This window comes from Macrobrachium nipponense, chromosome 1 (assembly GCF_015104395.2).
Source record: "Macrobrachium nipponense isolate FS-2020 chromosome 1, ASM1510439v2, whole genome shotgun sequence".
NCBI classification, from domain to species: Eukaryota; Metazoa; Arthropoda; class Malacostraca; order Decapoda; family Palaemonidae; genus Macrobrachium; species Macrobrachium nipponense.
The window spans coordinates 187,760,611-187,776,868 of record NC_087200.1 but is presented as its reverse complement, the minus strand read 5'-3'; the positions used below and the strand labels follow the sequence as shown (position 1 = coordinate 187,776,868).

Genomic DNA, 16,258 nt, shown 5'->3' with positions numbered 1-16,258 from the left:
AGGAATTCCTTATTAATCTCAGAAATTTAGTCCCTTCTATAAAACTTTCTGTAGAGGAAAAAAGAAATTGTAATTTGAATTTTCTTGATGCAACTGTCTATAGAAATGATAGAAATTTCACCTTTTCAGTTTTTTGAAAATCAACTAGCAATGTCTCTTTTGTTCATTATTACTCCAATCAACATAAAAATGTTAAATTCTCTGTTATTTATGATATTGCCTTGAAAATTAAATACCCAAGGACTTTTGTAAATGTGGCATGGAAAAGAGCTAAAAAAAACATTTTATTTATCTAATGACAAAATTTGAATTTAGAACAAATTTAGTAAGTGTAACATTCTCAAATTACCATATGATGAAAGGTTTACTATAGATATTCCTAGGATTTTAAAGCTTTTTTAACATAAATGTTGTTTTCAGTAATATTAATCTTTAGAGTTTAACAGTAAAAAATTCTCCTAGAGATGTTCCAGGTTGCATATATGAAATTCCATGTAAAAAGTTTGATAAGATATATTACGGACAAGCCGGAAAATCCCTTTCCCAACAAATCAAACGGCACCAATATTCTGTGAGAACTGGACAAATATCGAATGCATTATTCGTGCATACGAGAGATTTAGATCATCCTATTAACTGGAGTCAAGCAAGCACTTTAATCCTATTTAATGACACAGTTAAAAGGAATATCATTGAATCTTGTTTCATCAAGTCAAATAATTGAAATGTTCTAAATTTAATTCTTGGTTTATTTAAACTCGATGTCTTCCTAATGAAAAAAGTTGTAGATAAATATAAGCAGCAAAATCAATATATTCAGTTCTATACATGTTTTGGACTTTGTATGGCTACGTTTTAGTTTCTCCTATGGTTAAATCTGTTTATGTTTGTGACCTTGTGATATCAGATAATCCTGGAATATCTCTTTGATCCTTTTGTTGACCTGGTAACTTTCTTTCCAACTATATTTCATTTGTTCTTGACAATGTTTTCAATGTTTTAGTAAAGACGAAAGCGCTTGGATATCTGCCTATCTTTTTCCTGTGGTATTCGCTTGCTTAATGAAGCCACGTGCATCTACTGTGATTTCTAAAGTATATATATATATGTATTATATATATATATATATATATATATATATATATATAGATATATATATATATATATATATATATGATATATATATATATAATGCCAAACATAACACTCAACTTTTAGTGGAATTTTTTTAATAGGCTACATGTAGATTTCTTCATGACGGTTATTTCACTCAAAAGATTTGTTTGCTATGAATAATTAAAAATCATTGGAAACTGGAAAAAACGTGATAAAAACGATACATGCTTACATTTCATAATATTTTAGATTAACTTGCATTTTTTATTGGACATCTGTGGGAATGAAGCCCATGGGCTAATTTCCTAATCTTAGGGTGATTTAGCTCCATCTATTATTCAGATTGAGTGTTGAGTAACGAACTGAAGTATAGAATAGCAAAGGGGAATTATATGCCAGAAAGAGGAAAGGAAAACGTGCGGGAAATTCCACACATCTCTCTGAGCTCCTTTCACATACCATTCGTATCCTGGAAACCCCTCTTGGTTCGTGAGAAAATAGATAATGTATATTTTCCTTGGGTAGCTGGTAGTCTTATTGGCAGGTCGAAGTCTGCATGTGCATCTCATCTCTGTTAGAAAAGACCTTGGAAATTTTGTTTGACTATCGAAATCTCATAACAGTGGCAACACAGACATACTACTCATACTCCTGTGAAATGGCTTCTCTTGTCATATATTTTAGCTCAACTGAGCTGAAAGTTCAAATTAGCCTTCTGATCAAAGTTTGTCTGGCTTCTATTAATATATCTGGTGTAATCATTTCACAGTTTTTACTTTTCTAGAACCACTGGATCAATTTCAAACTTGGAACAAAGTATCCTTGAGTTAAGGGAATTCAAGTGTGTTGCATATGGAAATAATCAAAAGATGGTGAACAGAAGGTCTTTGTTGACTATCTAAATAGGAGTCTAAATAGATTATCGTCTCGCTTAGATCTAAATCATTATGAGTGTTTGAAGATCGCTAATTTTGGCAGTTGTGTCGAGAAGATATCTGTATAAGATGAAGATATTTTCTCGACAGCATCCCTCGACGATGTTGACATTGAGACAGAATAATAAAATAGTTTCAGATTTCAGCGTAAAACATTCGCTATAAACCCTTCATTCTCTTTAGCTGAAGCTCAAAGGCATTATACTTTTAAGGTGATGTAACAAATGCTTGAAAAACGACTACGAAATATCAACCTGGTCCTTCCATTTAAACATTATTTTTTTTTAAAGATTACTTATTTCACAATATTATTTATACCTGAAAGAACGTATGTGGCTTTGCTTTTCATTGACGTCTCTCTCCTTGCAGTGTGGTACGAACCAACAGACATACAGAAAGCAACGAAGCCTTGGCTGACGGGACGAGGACATTCCGTTTCGTTCTCGTCACCGAACCTCAACGAATTACGCGCCCTTTGCTCGCATCTTGACTTAGGTACGTTAAGTGCATTTTATGTTGCATTTTAGCCGGAAGCGAATGATGGTTTGTTCATTTGGTGCTGAATGTAGAGGTGAATTTGACATGTATTAGTATGAGGTATCAAAATGTCTTTTCCAATAACTGTATATTTTCATGCAAAGAATAGAATTTTGATTTTAAATGTGGGCATATATTGCGTGTCTCATATTCACCTTCATTTCTTTAATCAGGTGATTTTATGTCTTTATCATGTCATTTTTCTTGATCCTGCCTGATCTTTTGAAGGACAATTCAGATTTCAGTGAGAGTTTACATGAGTAGCCTGCATTGTTTGTTTCTTGCTTTGAGATAAATAAACAAGGGTCCAACTTTACACGTACTTACGTGGTTCTCATTACGTGGTAAACATTTTAACACTATATACTGGTGTCCCTTGATACTAACTCAGTGAGAGAGAGGGAGAATTCTGTTACTTCTGTTTTCCATGTATGATTTTTTTATGCTGAATTTATTTACCATGTCGATAACCACTTATTATTTTTTTTAATTCCCAAAATGAAAAGACATTCGAAAAGAGGTAACTTTTCCAAAATCCCAAACAATCTGACACTGTGCCCCTGTAGGCTTACCTGGTGAAATTAGGTTACTGTAGATATTTCCGTCTATAAACATAACATTACAGAGAACAAGTTTGCGTATCACGGAACTGCGTTGTGAACTGTTTTTATCCATTGCAGTTTACTGATATACCAGACTTTTTTATTTTTGTACAATGGTATTTGAATTACAGTACATTACGAGTAGAAATTTGGTTTACCGTTTGGCGTATGTGATGTTAATTTGAAAACATCTTGTGTCTTAGTTAAGTTTACTTTTTAATTGCAGTCTGTATCCATGAAATTTATCTCACGGTTTTTTTTTTAACAGTAAGTTCATTTCGCCAGCCAGTGTTTAAAAGAGAAAAAAAAAAGTTGTGTACCACTCGAGAGGGCCATCTGGAGGCATTTTCCCGAGATTTCACCAAGTATCGAGACATTTCCCTGAGAAAACTAACCATAGAATTTTCTTGAAAATAATCTCATTACGTTTCTCACACCCAAATTAATGATGAGATACTAATCTGACCTAACCTGACGTGACCTAGGAGCAAGGCAAAAAGAATAGGGCTGGTGCAATATGTAGCTACTATAGATTCACATCAACTGAGCATGTGATGTCTAGGCCAGTCCCTTGAGCCGCTCCTAATTGGTTGTTGATTAGCCATTCACAGGACTGGAAAAACTCAGTCTCATGAGAGAGTTCACATAGGCAGGATGTATGTTCCACCTCTCCTGAGGGGTACTGGTGAAAGACATATCCCTCAGGAGGGGTAGAGTAAACATCCTGCCTATGTGAACTCTTGAGAGAGACTGAGAGTTTCCAGCTCTGTCATTAGCTTATCCACAGCCAATCAGGAGTGTCGTAAGGGACTGCCCTAGACATCACATGCACAGCTGATGTGAATCTACTATAGCATATATCTTGGCAATTTGCAGCTGGAGTAGAACCTTCAGAAACTGCAAGGGGGAGATACCTAGTAAAATCAGTCATAATCGGATATTTTTAATACAGCATTGTGAAGTGTCTATGTTGATTTAATCCTTTTTATTTGGCTATACTTGTCTGCTGAATAGTATTATATATATATCATTATATATATATATATATATATATATATATATATATATATATATGGGATACAATCTACAATGAAGTAAAATCCTTCTGTAGTTTAAAATATATATATCTTGTACAGGATTAAAGCATTTTAATGAACAAGACCAGAGCTGATGGTCGTAAGCTTTAATCCTATGCAAAAAGTATATTTTTAACCTACAGAAGGATTTTACTTCATTGTGGATTGTATCCTCATTTACTTAGAGGTACGACATAGTACCTGGCTTCTGCATAAATATATATATATATATATATATATATATATATATATATATATATATATATATATATATATATATATATATATATATATATATATTGTTACGAAGTGCCAAGTATCTGGTTACCATTCATCAATTGTTACCTCACAAAAACCAGACACCTGAACCCTCATCACAGGTATTAAAGGACTGAATACTCTAAAGGCAACAGTGATCCCTTAACAACTTACCAGTATTGCAGAAAATCAGACCAAGTTCATCAAAACAGGTGTGAGGTAATCTTGTAAGTATTTAAATTAATCAAAGGGCATCACTCCTTCAACAATTTTAAAAGTAAGTATTTCCCTGATTTCAGAAGTCTAAGTACTTCCCTGGTTCTAAGTCACTTCAAGTAAATTGAAGGAAAGCAGATCAATTACCACTCTATGTTTCTACCTAACATCAATATAATCAAATGCAAATATACTGGTTAGAAATGAAATACTTATAAAAATTTTAAATACAAAAATTTATTATGAAACTCAAAATTTATAAGTGAAATTCACAATATCAGGGAAAATTACTGTTACTTGAAAACAAAGTAAAGTTTAATTAATTCTTGAATCAATTAAGTAAAATTAAATCAAAATTAATTTATCACAAAATTCAAGAAAATTAATTCAATTGAAATTCAAAAGTGTTAGGCAATAATTGAAAATTTGAAATTAATTCACAAGTGCTAAACAATAATAAAACTTGAAAAGAATTCTAAGTAAATGCAAATTAATTCACAAGTGTTAAATTTAATTAAATGTGCCATGATTAAGCAATGAAAATAACTAAGTCAATTAAATTGTGAATGCAAATGAAAATATAAAATAAAAAGGCACACTTCAATAAGAAAATGAAAAAAATCCACAAGATGAAACAAACACAAAACACAAAAATTTGCAATGTGTAAAAGTGTAAATCTTTTCACTCAAAACATTGTAACCATCAGTTTTTACCAAAGCACTGTTCCTATCAGTTATTAGTTAACCACTGTTCCTATCCGTTATTAGTTATTAGTTGCAACTAATAAAAATATACACACTTTATCTTTTTGGTATACCAACTTCTTTCTTTGCTGCAGTCTTGTTTTACACTCTCACAAAAACCAGGCGCCGTTACAACAACAATGTTTATTCAGATTCCACAAAAAACACTATTTAACGCTAAATAAACTCTAAGAAATATCAAATATGAAATTCTCAAGTTACGAGTGACCAAATTACGTTACGTTAATATAATCTCAACGATGTCTATGGAGAGAGAGAGAGAGAGAGAGAGAGAGAGAGAGAGAGAGAGAGAGATCTGAACGCCTCGAGTATCTAGGATGTAATGAAATTCTTCTCCCTTGCGGAAACTGGACAGGGGAGATGACAAAACTTTTTTGGGCAATAACTTTTTTAGAAGCTTCAAAATCTTATGCAATTTTACATAAAAAATGTGTAATCTGCACGTGGCACTCGGCAAAGACATACGCGTATGAGACCAGTCTGTTAAAAAAAACAAGACATTCTCGATTCGATCGCTCGAAGCAGAAGTCCCTTATCTTACTTGATGACAGATTCTCGAGCTCGCTTATCAAACGTGTTGACAGATTAGGAAAGCAAACGGATCTCGCAGTTCCTCTAATCTCACAATGCTGATATAATAGGGAAACAATCGTAGTTTCAAATGGACAGAGAAAATCCCTCTCTTTCTACATTCTACGTTATATAAATATCCTTTTACAATATGTAATGCGAAATCTGAACATACATTTTAAAACATCCTATCTCTAAGCTATCTAGGATTCTGAAAAAAATGTTGCACAATTCTACATAACATTTTATACAGTCACAGAGGAGATATATGCATTTTGAAAGTAGCAATATATAATAAATATATATATATATATATATATATATATATATATATATATATATATATATATAATATATAGATATATAGATATAGATATTAGATATAGTATATAGATATCTATATATATATATATATATATATATATATATATATATATATATATATATATATATGTATATATATGTATATATATATATATATATATATATATATATATATATATATATGCAGAAGCCAGGTACTATGTCGTACCTCTAAGTAAATGGGGATACAATCCACAATGAAGTAAAATCCTTCTGTAGTTTAAAAATATATATTTCTTGCACAGGATTAAAGCTTACGACCATCAGCTCTGGTCTTGTTCATTAAAATGCTTTAATCCTGTACAAGATATATATATATATATAAACTACAGAAGGATTTATATATATATATATATATATATATATATATATATATATATATATACTTATGTTTTTCAGTTTCATTAATGATTTTTTCAACAAAAGTAAACTAGAATAATAGTGAATAGATGAATGGAAAGCTAATTTTTCTGGCTTGGAAAATAGAATGAATGTGAGAAATTTTCTACACTCAAGCTATTATAAATACTAGCTGAGTAACCCAGCTCTGCTTGGGATAACTCTGATCTCTCTCTCTCTCTCTCCTTTCTTACTCTCTTTTTCTCTCTCCAACCATCACTGTCTCTTTCCCTCTTCTCACGAATACCAACTCTCTCTCTCTCTCTCTCTCTCTCTCTCTCTCTCTCTCTCTCTTTTTCCCTCTGTCTTCTCCCTAACACCCCGTCTACTCTTTCACTTCCTCTCCTCATTCTCTCTCTGTCAACCCCCTTCTCAAAATCCACCCTCTTTGATGTGATTGATGTTTACCCTATAGTATTCTTTTCTAAATGAGAAGTCATATTTATACAGAAATTATGTATGATAAATTCGGATAGTAACTAAGTCTATGGGCATAACCAGCCCCGTTTTGCAGGCAGAACCAGCTCCATTCCAGGGAATCCCATCTCACCCCCCACCCCTTCACAGGGGGGAAGGTTGGATGAAACCCCATTATTAACCTTTTTAGGGGTCCCCACTATAACCCTGCCAAGTTTCATGCCCATCAGACCAACCGGTTGGCAGTGATTGAATAACAGACGGACGGACTGACAGACAGACATAACGCCCATTATAGTGAGATTGGTGGATAATGATTTTTTGTAAATTCCAAAAAGTATGGAAGAGAAAATTAGAACTATAAGACCATTTAGTAGTTTAAGTCTTTTAAGTTCAGTAATAAAACCTGCTTTTGTGTCTTATTTTCTCTGCATTCAAAACAAAAATAATGGATTTAAAAACTGGAATAAAGCCTGTGAGTATGGTTGAAATCTGTGCCAGGTATGGGCGACAACCTTTTGGCTGCATGATGCTTCTTCAAAGCTGCCTTGGTCCACATGATTTTATTAGTGTTTGTGTGCATTTAGTATCACGCTAGTCTCAATGGTTTATTAACAAATGATGAGTGGTTAAAAAACACAATACAAAAAAATTTTTATTTAGATTTTATTAATATAAATTTTTTTAATACCTTTATTTATGAGATGACTTTATAAACACTCTTTATCAGTGTCTCAATTCTAGGAGACACTTGGTTGAGTGGGTGGTCAACAGTCACTCATCCTCTGTTAGAGTGAGTGCATAAGTAAATGCTTCCAAAAATATTGTGTGCATAAGTAAATGCTTCCAAAAATATTTTGTGCTTAAGTAAATGCTTCCAAAAATATTGTGGACATGATGCAGATTAGGGGTGGGAAATTTGGTGGTTGTGGATGAAGTGAAGGATTTACCTTTTCAATGTTGGTGTTATTAAGTATCTTGTCCACAAAGTTTTCTTTCCATTGGCCTTCTTGTCCATTAAGATCATTCTTTTATTTGAAGACAATAGTCTTGATAACGTTTCACTTTTAAGCCCAAGAATTTTATAACATAAACCAGTGATTTCAGTTTGCTGTAAAATCACTGAGTGTGCGCACAGACACGTTGCGGGTCGCTGGTTGCCTAGGTGTGGTCTGTACCCGTAGTTCACAACCAGGGGAAAATTTCAGAATTTTTTAGAGGGTGGGTGGGATTGTGACTACAGATTGGCAGGCTCAAACTGGCTCTATGACCACACAAAATGCAGTGTGCATCAGTTCGCACTACAGAGAGGTCGCGCTGGGCTTTCTCTTTGTTAGCTTGTGTGTTTGGTTTAGTATTTTGTTGCATATTTTGTATTTGGAATGCTCTTTTTAAGGCAGACAATTGTGTGAAAAGGAGGGGTTGGGTGAATGACATTCTGACATGGGCAAAAAAATGGTTGAGAACCATTGGCCTATACCATCCTGTTGGGGAAAGAATGAAAACGAGGTTTTAAACTTTTGTAACTGTTTTACAGGTGAAATTGCACTGATTCCAGAGGACAAAGATGAAATGCTGGAACATCTTCCGAATATTCTGAAAATTACTGCTCCTCTTCTAGAACACATGGAAGGACTAATGATTACAATGGGGAAATTTGGTTTTATGGTAAGTGTATTACCAGCCTTACCTAGGTAAGACTGAAGTTAGAGGTTGGGACCCAATTTCGCTTTTTCTGTGCTTGCTTTTGGATTATTTCAGAGTCTCACTGCACAAATATATGGTTTGCATAAGGTACAGATGCCAAGAAAACAAGAAAAGTAAATACTTGAGTAATTAATCTTTTTGTAAAAATTATCAGTGAAATTATAGAAATTACAGTTTACTTAACAACAAGTCGAATATTAAAGTAGTAGTGTTGTGAAATAACTTACAGTAAAATTGATTAAGAATGACAGTGTGAAAGAAGTAACCGAATTTTGAATATTGGCGGACAAATATTTCCATTAAATAATTTTCTTGATGAAATTCCAAATACGCATGTACCGTACTGCTGGAATACTGTTATGTATATTCTCTAGCTTAACTTGCTGTGCTACTGAAAGCCCACCTAGCATAAGGAATAATAAGGAATCATTTGACAAATAAATATTGATGTAAATGGCATTCTACATTATGTATATGAGGAAGTGTCTGTGCTTGTTGATTTTATTATTCAAGGGAAGACTAATAAGTTATAGTTGATATGTCCAGCTCTCACCCTGGATGCTTTTTTCTTTATAGTATACAAATTCCTCTTGGAAGCTTAATGTTTTGGAAGAGGGTGGGTTCTTGTAATATAACTGGTATGAAAGAGAAGAGTTTGGGGTAATTTTTTGTTTTAATACAAACTACCCTCGTAGAACCTGTGTACCCACTACAAAACAGAGTTGTAAGGCTGTATTATCCATTAATTGTTAAGTCTTGGAATAATCTTGGAAAGACCAGAGGACATTTTTGGGGGAAAAAAATTATCTCAAAAGATATAAATACTAAGACAATTGATATGGAATATTAACTCATTCAGGTCACTGAAATATTGATTTCACTAGAATTTCTTTCAGTTGTTCCCTTTATATCATATGAAAACGACAGTGATGAAGGAAATGTAGCAAGAAGGTGTCATAATATAACTGTTCAATTGTAAAAGCTAATGACTAACTAAATAAAAAAAATAAATAACTACGTTTTTGGGGGTCTTTTAGTCTCACAATACTGAAGGGACCTCTTGATGATGGACTGTACTGCAGATTGTCAATGCTCCTAAGAAGATCCTGACATTTGCTGCCAAGTAGTTCTTAGTTATTTCACTGTATTAATGTTATGGGAATGATACTGTACATGGAGGCAAATGCACAGAGATGAAAGTTGAAGGTTCGCCACACTAAATATTGCTGATAGTATGAAGGGACATTAATTTCTTTGATGAGGACATTAATTTGACCATTTTCAGCAGGAGGAAAGTTACGAATTTGTATATCACAAATAATTTAGGAACAGCTTCAAAGCTTTTTGGAACAAAAACTGTGACTGCGTATGGACGTGCACTCTCATCTGGGAATGTGCGAGGTACAAAAAATCAAACTAGGTTGCTATAATTACGTCATGAAAGTTTTCTATTTCTCTGAAAGACCAAGCTGATTGTCCCTAGCTTGCTCAAACCTGTAGTATAGTTTTGCAAAATGAAGATTACTAACTAATGCGGGATTTGGACCCGATTGTTTTCTTATTGTGTGAGAAGTAAGACATTTCTTGTCCAGGTTTTTTTTTTTTTTAGCCCCCTCCCCCTCCAAAAAGAATAATGATTATCTATGTATGTACTGGAAAATTGGTGTTATGTTTTGGGTTGACTTATAAATAGACTTCATTAATGAATGAGAAAGAATTCTCTCCATTTTGGGTAATAGCTTACTTATATTTGGGAATATTTTGAATAATAAAAGTATGATGATGTGTTGGCCCATTTGATTGCATCTGATTTAAGTATATTTCTTACAGATAATAAGAAAATCCACTGCTGAAGGAATAAATGAGCCGCTGCTGCTTGCAAATGATGACAAAAAGAAGTCTGAAGTCTTTGGATTGTATTTTTCAGGAGAACAGAATTTGAGTGTGGCATCAGTGTCTGGTGCAGGAGATTGGTAAGATTATGATAAGATCTTTTCTTGCATTTTTAGGAGATACATGCAGTACTTACATACCTATCAGCTATGTATAGTATATATTATGAAGCATATCTATTCATTTTAAAGTATGTGTAGTGGAGAGATTGCTTTCCAGTTCTAGGGAAAGGTTCTTACTATTGCATTAAGAGGTACTGTATCCACTGGAGTTTGTAAATGGCCACTTTCAATATGGATAAACGGCTGGCTTTAGATGTTTACTTGTGATTACTTAGTTATGTAGTAAAGTTTAGTCACTGGCTGCCTAGTTAAGGGTGTCTGTCCATTTGGTTATATCTTGTACTTTTTTCCTGATAACTGCTTGCATTTATGGAATAGTATTCTTATTGACTATGTTTTTTCAGTACAACCTAGGAAGACATTTGACCCGGACCTGAAGGTATTTCTGTTCACAAATCATATTTTATTCTGATAAGTTTGCTTGGATGTCATAAGCTATTATGCCAACTTTTCTCTTCATGGGGATTAAACGTGAAAGTTCTCTCCACGTTCTTTTGGCACTGGTGCTGCAGTTTTTCCTCCTGTGGCTATTAGGAAGCTTGGCTTGCTGTGTTTAAGATTGTTAGGGATTAGTCTGGATCATCGGCTAAACGTTCCACATCATCTTTTTCCCGAGATGCCTTGAGGGTTTCTTTCCCTCAGAAAACTTCATTATTTCAAAGAAGATTTATCTGATTTGGGGAAATGACTATTCCCTTCCATGATGCTTACTATCTTCCTGCTATTACGGAGTAGTGGATTTTGTCTGCATTTTTGTTTATGCAGCCTTTTGAACTTCCAATATCCCATTTTATGTTATTAGAGGTATCTGGCAACAAAGTTTGGATTTATTATCTTGCCATCCCACTCCACACTTTTCCGAAACACCCGCGTTTTATTTTCAGCTTATATTAGTGATTTTGCTGATTAGTGCATCACAGTCTGTGGCATGAATCTTTTTGGTCACCAGCTTTGCTTTCTCTTCTATTCATCTGTTTCCTTTAGTTCCTTCCATCTGGGCATCCAATGTTTGTGCTCCACTGTGAACCTCACAACATTTACGGTACAGGTGCAGCGAAAAAAAAAAAATTACTTGGCCCATGCTCTGTAATAAACTATTCTAAGCTTTAATAATTTACTGTTTTCCATTACATTAGGTAAATTTGATATCAGAACGTATAAGTCTTGTGCCCTTTTGAATCCTTAAAGGCACAATTTCTCCATCATCCATTTATGTTTTTGATATTGCTGTTAAGATAGGTAGATCTTATCCTTCCCTGTATGGAACTTGAGGCTCGAAGCAACCTTTCTAAAATAAGCCTGAAAACATGAAGTAATTCAAGATAAGATAAAAGATTAGTTTAACCAGACCTCTGAGACTATTAAAGGCTCTTCTTAGGCCGGTTGATTGATTGATTCTGAAATTTAGCTCTTCCCAGGAATTAACCTGAGAAAAAACTAGACTGCGTATTCAATAAACCGAGATTGCTTAGGAACATGATCATTTTGTCAAGTGAGAAATCCCTGCCTTTAGTGAGAATTGCTAACATTATCGGATCTCGAAAATAAATGCGTCTCGGCTGAATGGAATTTGGGCATTCAACGAGTAAGTGCTAGACAGTCATGGGAACTTGGCATCCATTACATTTCATTGGGTCAGAATGTGGGGTTGTCATTAGATGACCATGAGAAAATCTAGTATGACCTGCCTGTGTGGAGTCTTGCTAAGATAACTACTTTAGATCTTGCTTTTAGAGATGATGAAACCCATGGGTACACCTCAGATTTTATATTTTTCAGCTTCTTTGATATTGGTACCGAAGAACAATCTGTTTGCCAATCTTGATATATTGGATTTTACAGATACAGGGGGATGTGAAATTGTTGGGGTAATAGTGCATGCTACTTTAGTGGCAGAATCTGCATTTTCATTCCCTTCAGTTCCTGATAATCCAGATTGGAGAAGTTGATGGATTTTTATTTGGATTTCTTGGACAAATTGATTTGAAGATTTGTACTTGCTTATATCATCAATAGCACTATATGAGTTGCTGAAAATTATTGAAGAGATTGCTCACCTTCCAGATATTATGTCAAGTGCTGCTCATATGGCCGAGTGTTCTGCAGTAAACACAGATGATATTAAAGGAAGGCCCAACCCGTTGCTTAATAACCACTGGTTCCATGCAACGTTAAAACACCATGCAGACAGACAAAGGAAGGCCTACTTAGATTAATTTACCATTTGAGAAAGCTGAAGCTCCTACTCCAGTGGTGTTTTTTGAGCCATCTGTATATACCAGAACTGGTTTCCCATTCTTCAAATGGGCTCTAGAGCATGTTGGCGATACATCTCAGTATTAGTCATGTTTTATTTAAAAAAATAAGATTTTTATTAATTTCAGAGTCCAAGGTGATGGGTGTTCTATTGTTGGAGGGAAAATTGGTGTTATATTATAAGAGTTCATTAAGGAGCCAGCAACATGATATTCAATCCTAGGATTACAATTCAGGAAACAGGCAACTGCAAGTTAGTATGCCTGCCTCTGCTAAAAGGCAATTGGTGCATTTCATCTTTTGTTATGAAATGCACCAAGAGTTTTTAACGTTGTTTCAGATGCTGAAGAATATATAGGACAGCAGTAGTCTATTATAAATAAAACTGTTGTCCTACATGACTTTAGCATGATGTTACGTCCTGATCCCCCCGTAGAATGGGATAGTTTCTTTAATAGGGCAAGGGCTTTTATGCCATTGGCTTTAATATACTTGATGTGTGCTTTCGTTTAAATGTTGATCAAACGTTATTCCTAAATATTTAAAATTTGCACAGAACTCAATTTCATTGTTTTACAGTTGGAGTTTAATTTCTTGGTCTTTGAGCCACCTTTTGTCTTCCTAGAAAATAATTGCTTTTGTTTTATTGGTTGAAAAATGAAATCCAACTGAATTTGCCCAATTTCTTATATTTGTGATGGCAATATTGAGGACTCTTTTGGCATGTCTGAAGGTGCTGTAGTATATGGCAAAGTCATCAACATGCAAACTATTTTTTAACTCCATGTGGTAATTGTGAGGTGATGTCATTAATTACCAAGGCAAACAAAGTACAACTCAGGACACTTCCCAGAGGAATTCCTTTTTCTAAATTAAAGTGTTCTGAATACAAAATTTTCTACTCATTTGGGAAGTCCTATCCTAAGAAAGTTTTTAATGAAAATTGGCAGGTGACCCGCATTCCTACCGAGTGAAGTTTTTGCATTATTTTAAATTTCCATGTTGTATCATATGCTTTCTCTATATTAATTAAAACAGCTAATGTCAATATTTTCTAATCAAAGCCCTTCCTGATATGGTCCTCTAGATAGGTTAAGGGATCGAGGCTTGATCGCCCAGTTATTGAACCTGATTGTGTTGGAGTTAGTGTGTAGATTCCTTGATGATGACTTAGGTAGTCATGCATTGACCATTTTTTTCAAAAATTTTATAAACAGCTCGTGAGAGATAATAGTCTGTAATTAGATGGACTATGTACTTGCACCTTTTCCTGGTTTATTGTCTTCGACATTATGGTTCTTTGCTTCTCTCATAGGGAGGCCTCATCCTCCCTTCATAAAATGAAGAAATAAACCCTATAAAGGGCCTTGAACCTTGGGGTCTTCGCAGAGGACTATCTGAGGCATCCTCCCATCTCTGTTGCTGCTTGGCGAGAAAAGCCTCTCGCTCGCAAGAGATGGGGGGGATAACCTCCAGCTGTGAAGACACAGGGAAGGCACTGCCTGATGGTACTGTTCAATGTGCTGTTGATACAGAAGGTTGGGATACCAAACGGCCTGAGGTCATTCCAGAGCCACCAGAATCATCCTGGGATTCAAGGTGGCCAACACTCAGTTGATCACCATGTGAATCATGCAAAACGGGGGAAAGGTGTACACTTCGAGGTTGTCCCACGGGTATTGAAACGCGTCCACTGCAGCAGCCCATGGGGTCTGGTACAGTGGATCAGTCTCTTAACTTCCTGTTGTACTGGGTGGCGAACAAGTCTATCACAATCTAGATCGCAACAAAACTCAAGAAGGCTATCTCTGTCCTGTAGCAACTGCGAGCCAGGATGAGCCAATTTTTGAGATACTTCACCAAGCGTATCCTGTGCAAATGTGCCTAAGCTGGCACAAGGGTGAACACTCGTGAACACCTGGGGAGTGGCAAGAGCCTGAAACTGAGCCCCCTGAATTGGTACACCACCTATCTAAGAACAAAGCGAAGGCACTTGCAGGCAGACATGGATGGGTATTTGAAAATATGCATCCTCCAAGCCCAACGTAAGCATGAAGTCATTCTGACCAGTGAATCAGTTCAGGGGAGAGAGGTCTATGAGTGGACCTCAGCCCCGACTAAAGTCTTCTCTATGAGAAAGACTCAGCTGTAAAACAGCATCTTTTGCACTTCTTGCTTCAGTGCTAGGTCCTTCTGCACTGTTGAAGTATGACTGGGATATGGACCAGACAGTTGGTGAGAGGTGGCTGAGACTTGAAGGGGAGTAGATATCCCTCCCAAAGGGTATCCACTACCCAGGTCTTGGCTCCATATTGCTGCCACATTGCCCAATGACTCGATAAGCAACCCCCCACCAATGGCAGCAGCTAGAGGGGAATGCCACTCGTATGTTCCACCTTCTTCTTTCCTTTGCCCCCTTTTCTAGTCGAAAAGAAGGACTGAAAGGTTTTGCTGGGAGAGAAGAAGCTGGATATTACCATGGACACCCTTCGAAGAAGTAGACTTCTTAGGGGCCAAGGAAGAGCTAGCTAGACTCAAAGGTCTAGCCACAGTGGACCGCGATGACCCATAGGTCTTCGCCACTGCCTGGTGAACTAGGCGGTTGTTTTCATCCACCTGATGTTTGTCCACTGCAGTATCTATCTACTCTCTAGAGAAAAGAGACGTAGAACCCAGCAGCAGTCAGTTTCGTAAGGTCAGCACAGACTTGGAGCCTACAGCCCTGGTGATCCAAGAGAGGAAGGTGTCCCTTCTCTTCAACACCAGGTTCGCCCACAGGTTTGCTGTCTGGTGGGCCAGGTAGGAAATCGCCCTACCTCTAGAAAGGCACAGTTTCCTAAAGGCCGAGTCCTCCCTTGGAACGATTGTCCCAGCAGAGCAGCAATTTAGATACTATGAGTGACCGTAGATAGGAGACTGTCTGGAAAGCTGCCGTAGTAGAGCCTCCAGGTTTGCTGCTTCCTGCTATGTGAGACACACGCTCTCTGCAGTGAGGTGCTGCAGTGAAAGACCCGGACCTAGTCAAA

General features: G+C 35.7%; 1 protein-coding gene across 7 annotated transcripts in view; it reads left to right on the top strand.

The window, feature by feature from the left end:
- The window catches only part of LOC135219934 (uncharacterized), a 276,412-nt gene that overhangs the window by 247,925 nt on the left and 12,229 nt on the right, over positions 1–16,258 (top strand). For all 7 annotated transcript variants that reach the window (XM_064257162.1, XM_064257159.1, XM_064257166.1 and 4 more), the window contains exons 3-5: positions 2,421–2,546; positions 8,792–8,922; positions 10,792–10,934. In XM_064257162.1, coding sequence (XP_064113232.1) covers positions 2,421–2,546; positions 8,792–8,922; positions 10,792–10,934 — 400 coding nt within the window. The remainder of the gene's footprint in view (positions 1–2,420; positions 2,547–8,791; positions 8,923–10,791; positions 10,935–16,258) is intronic.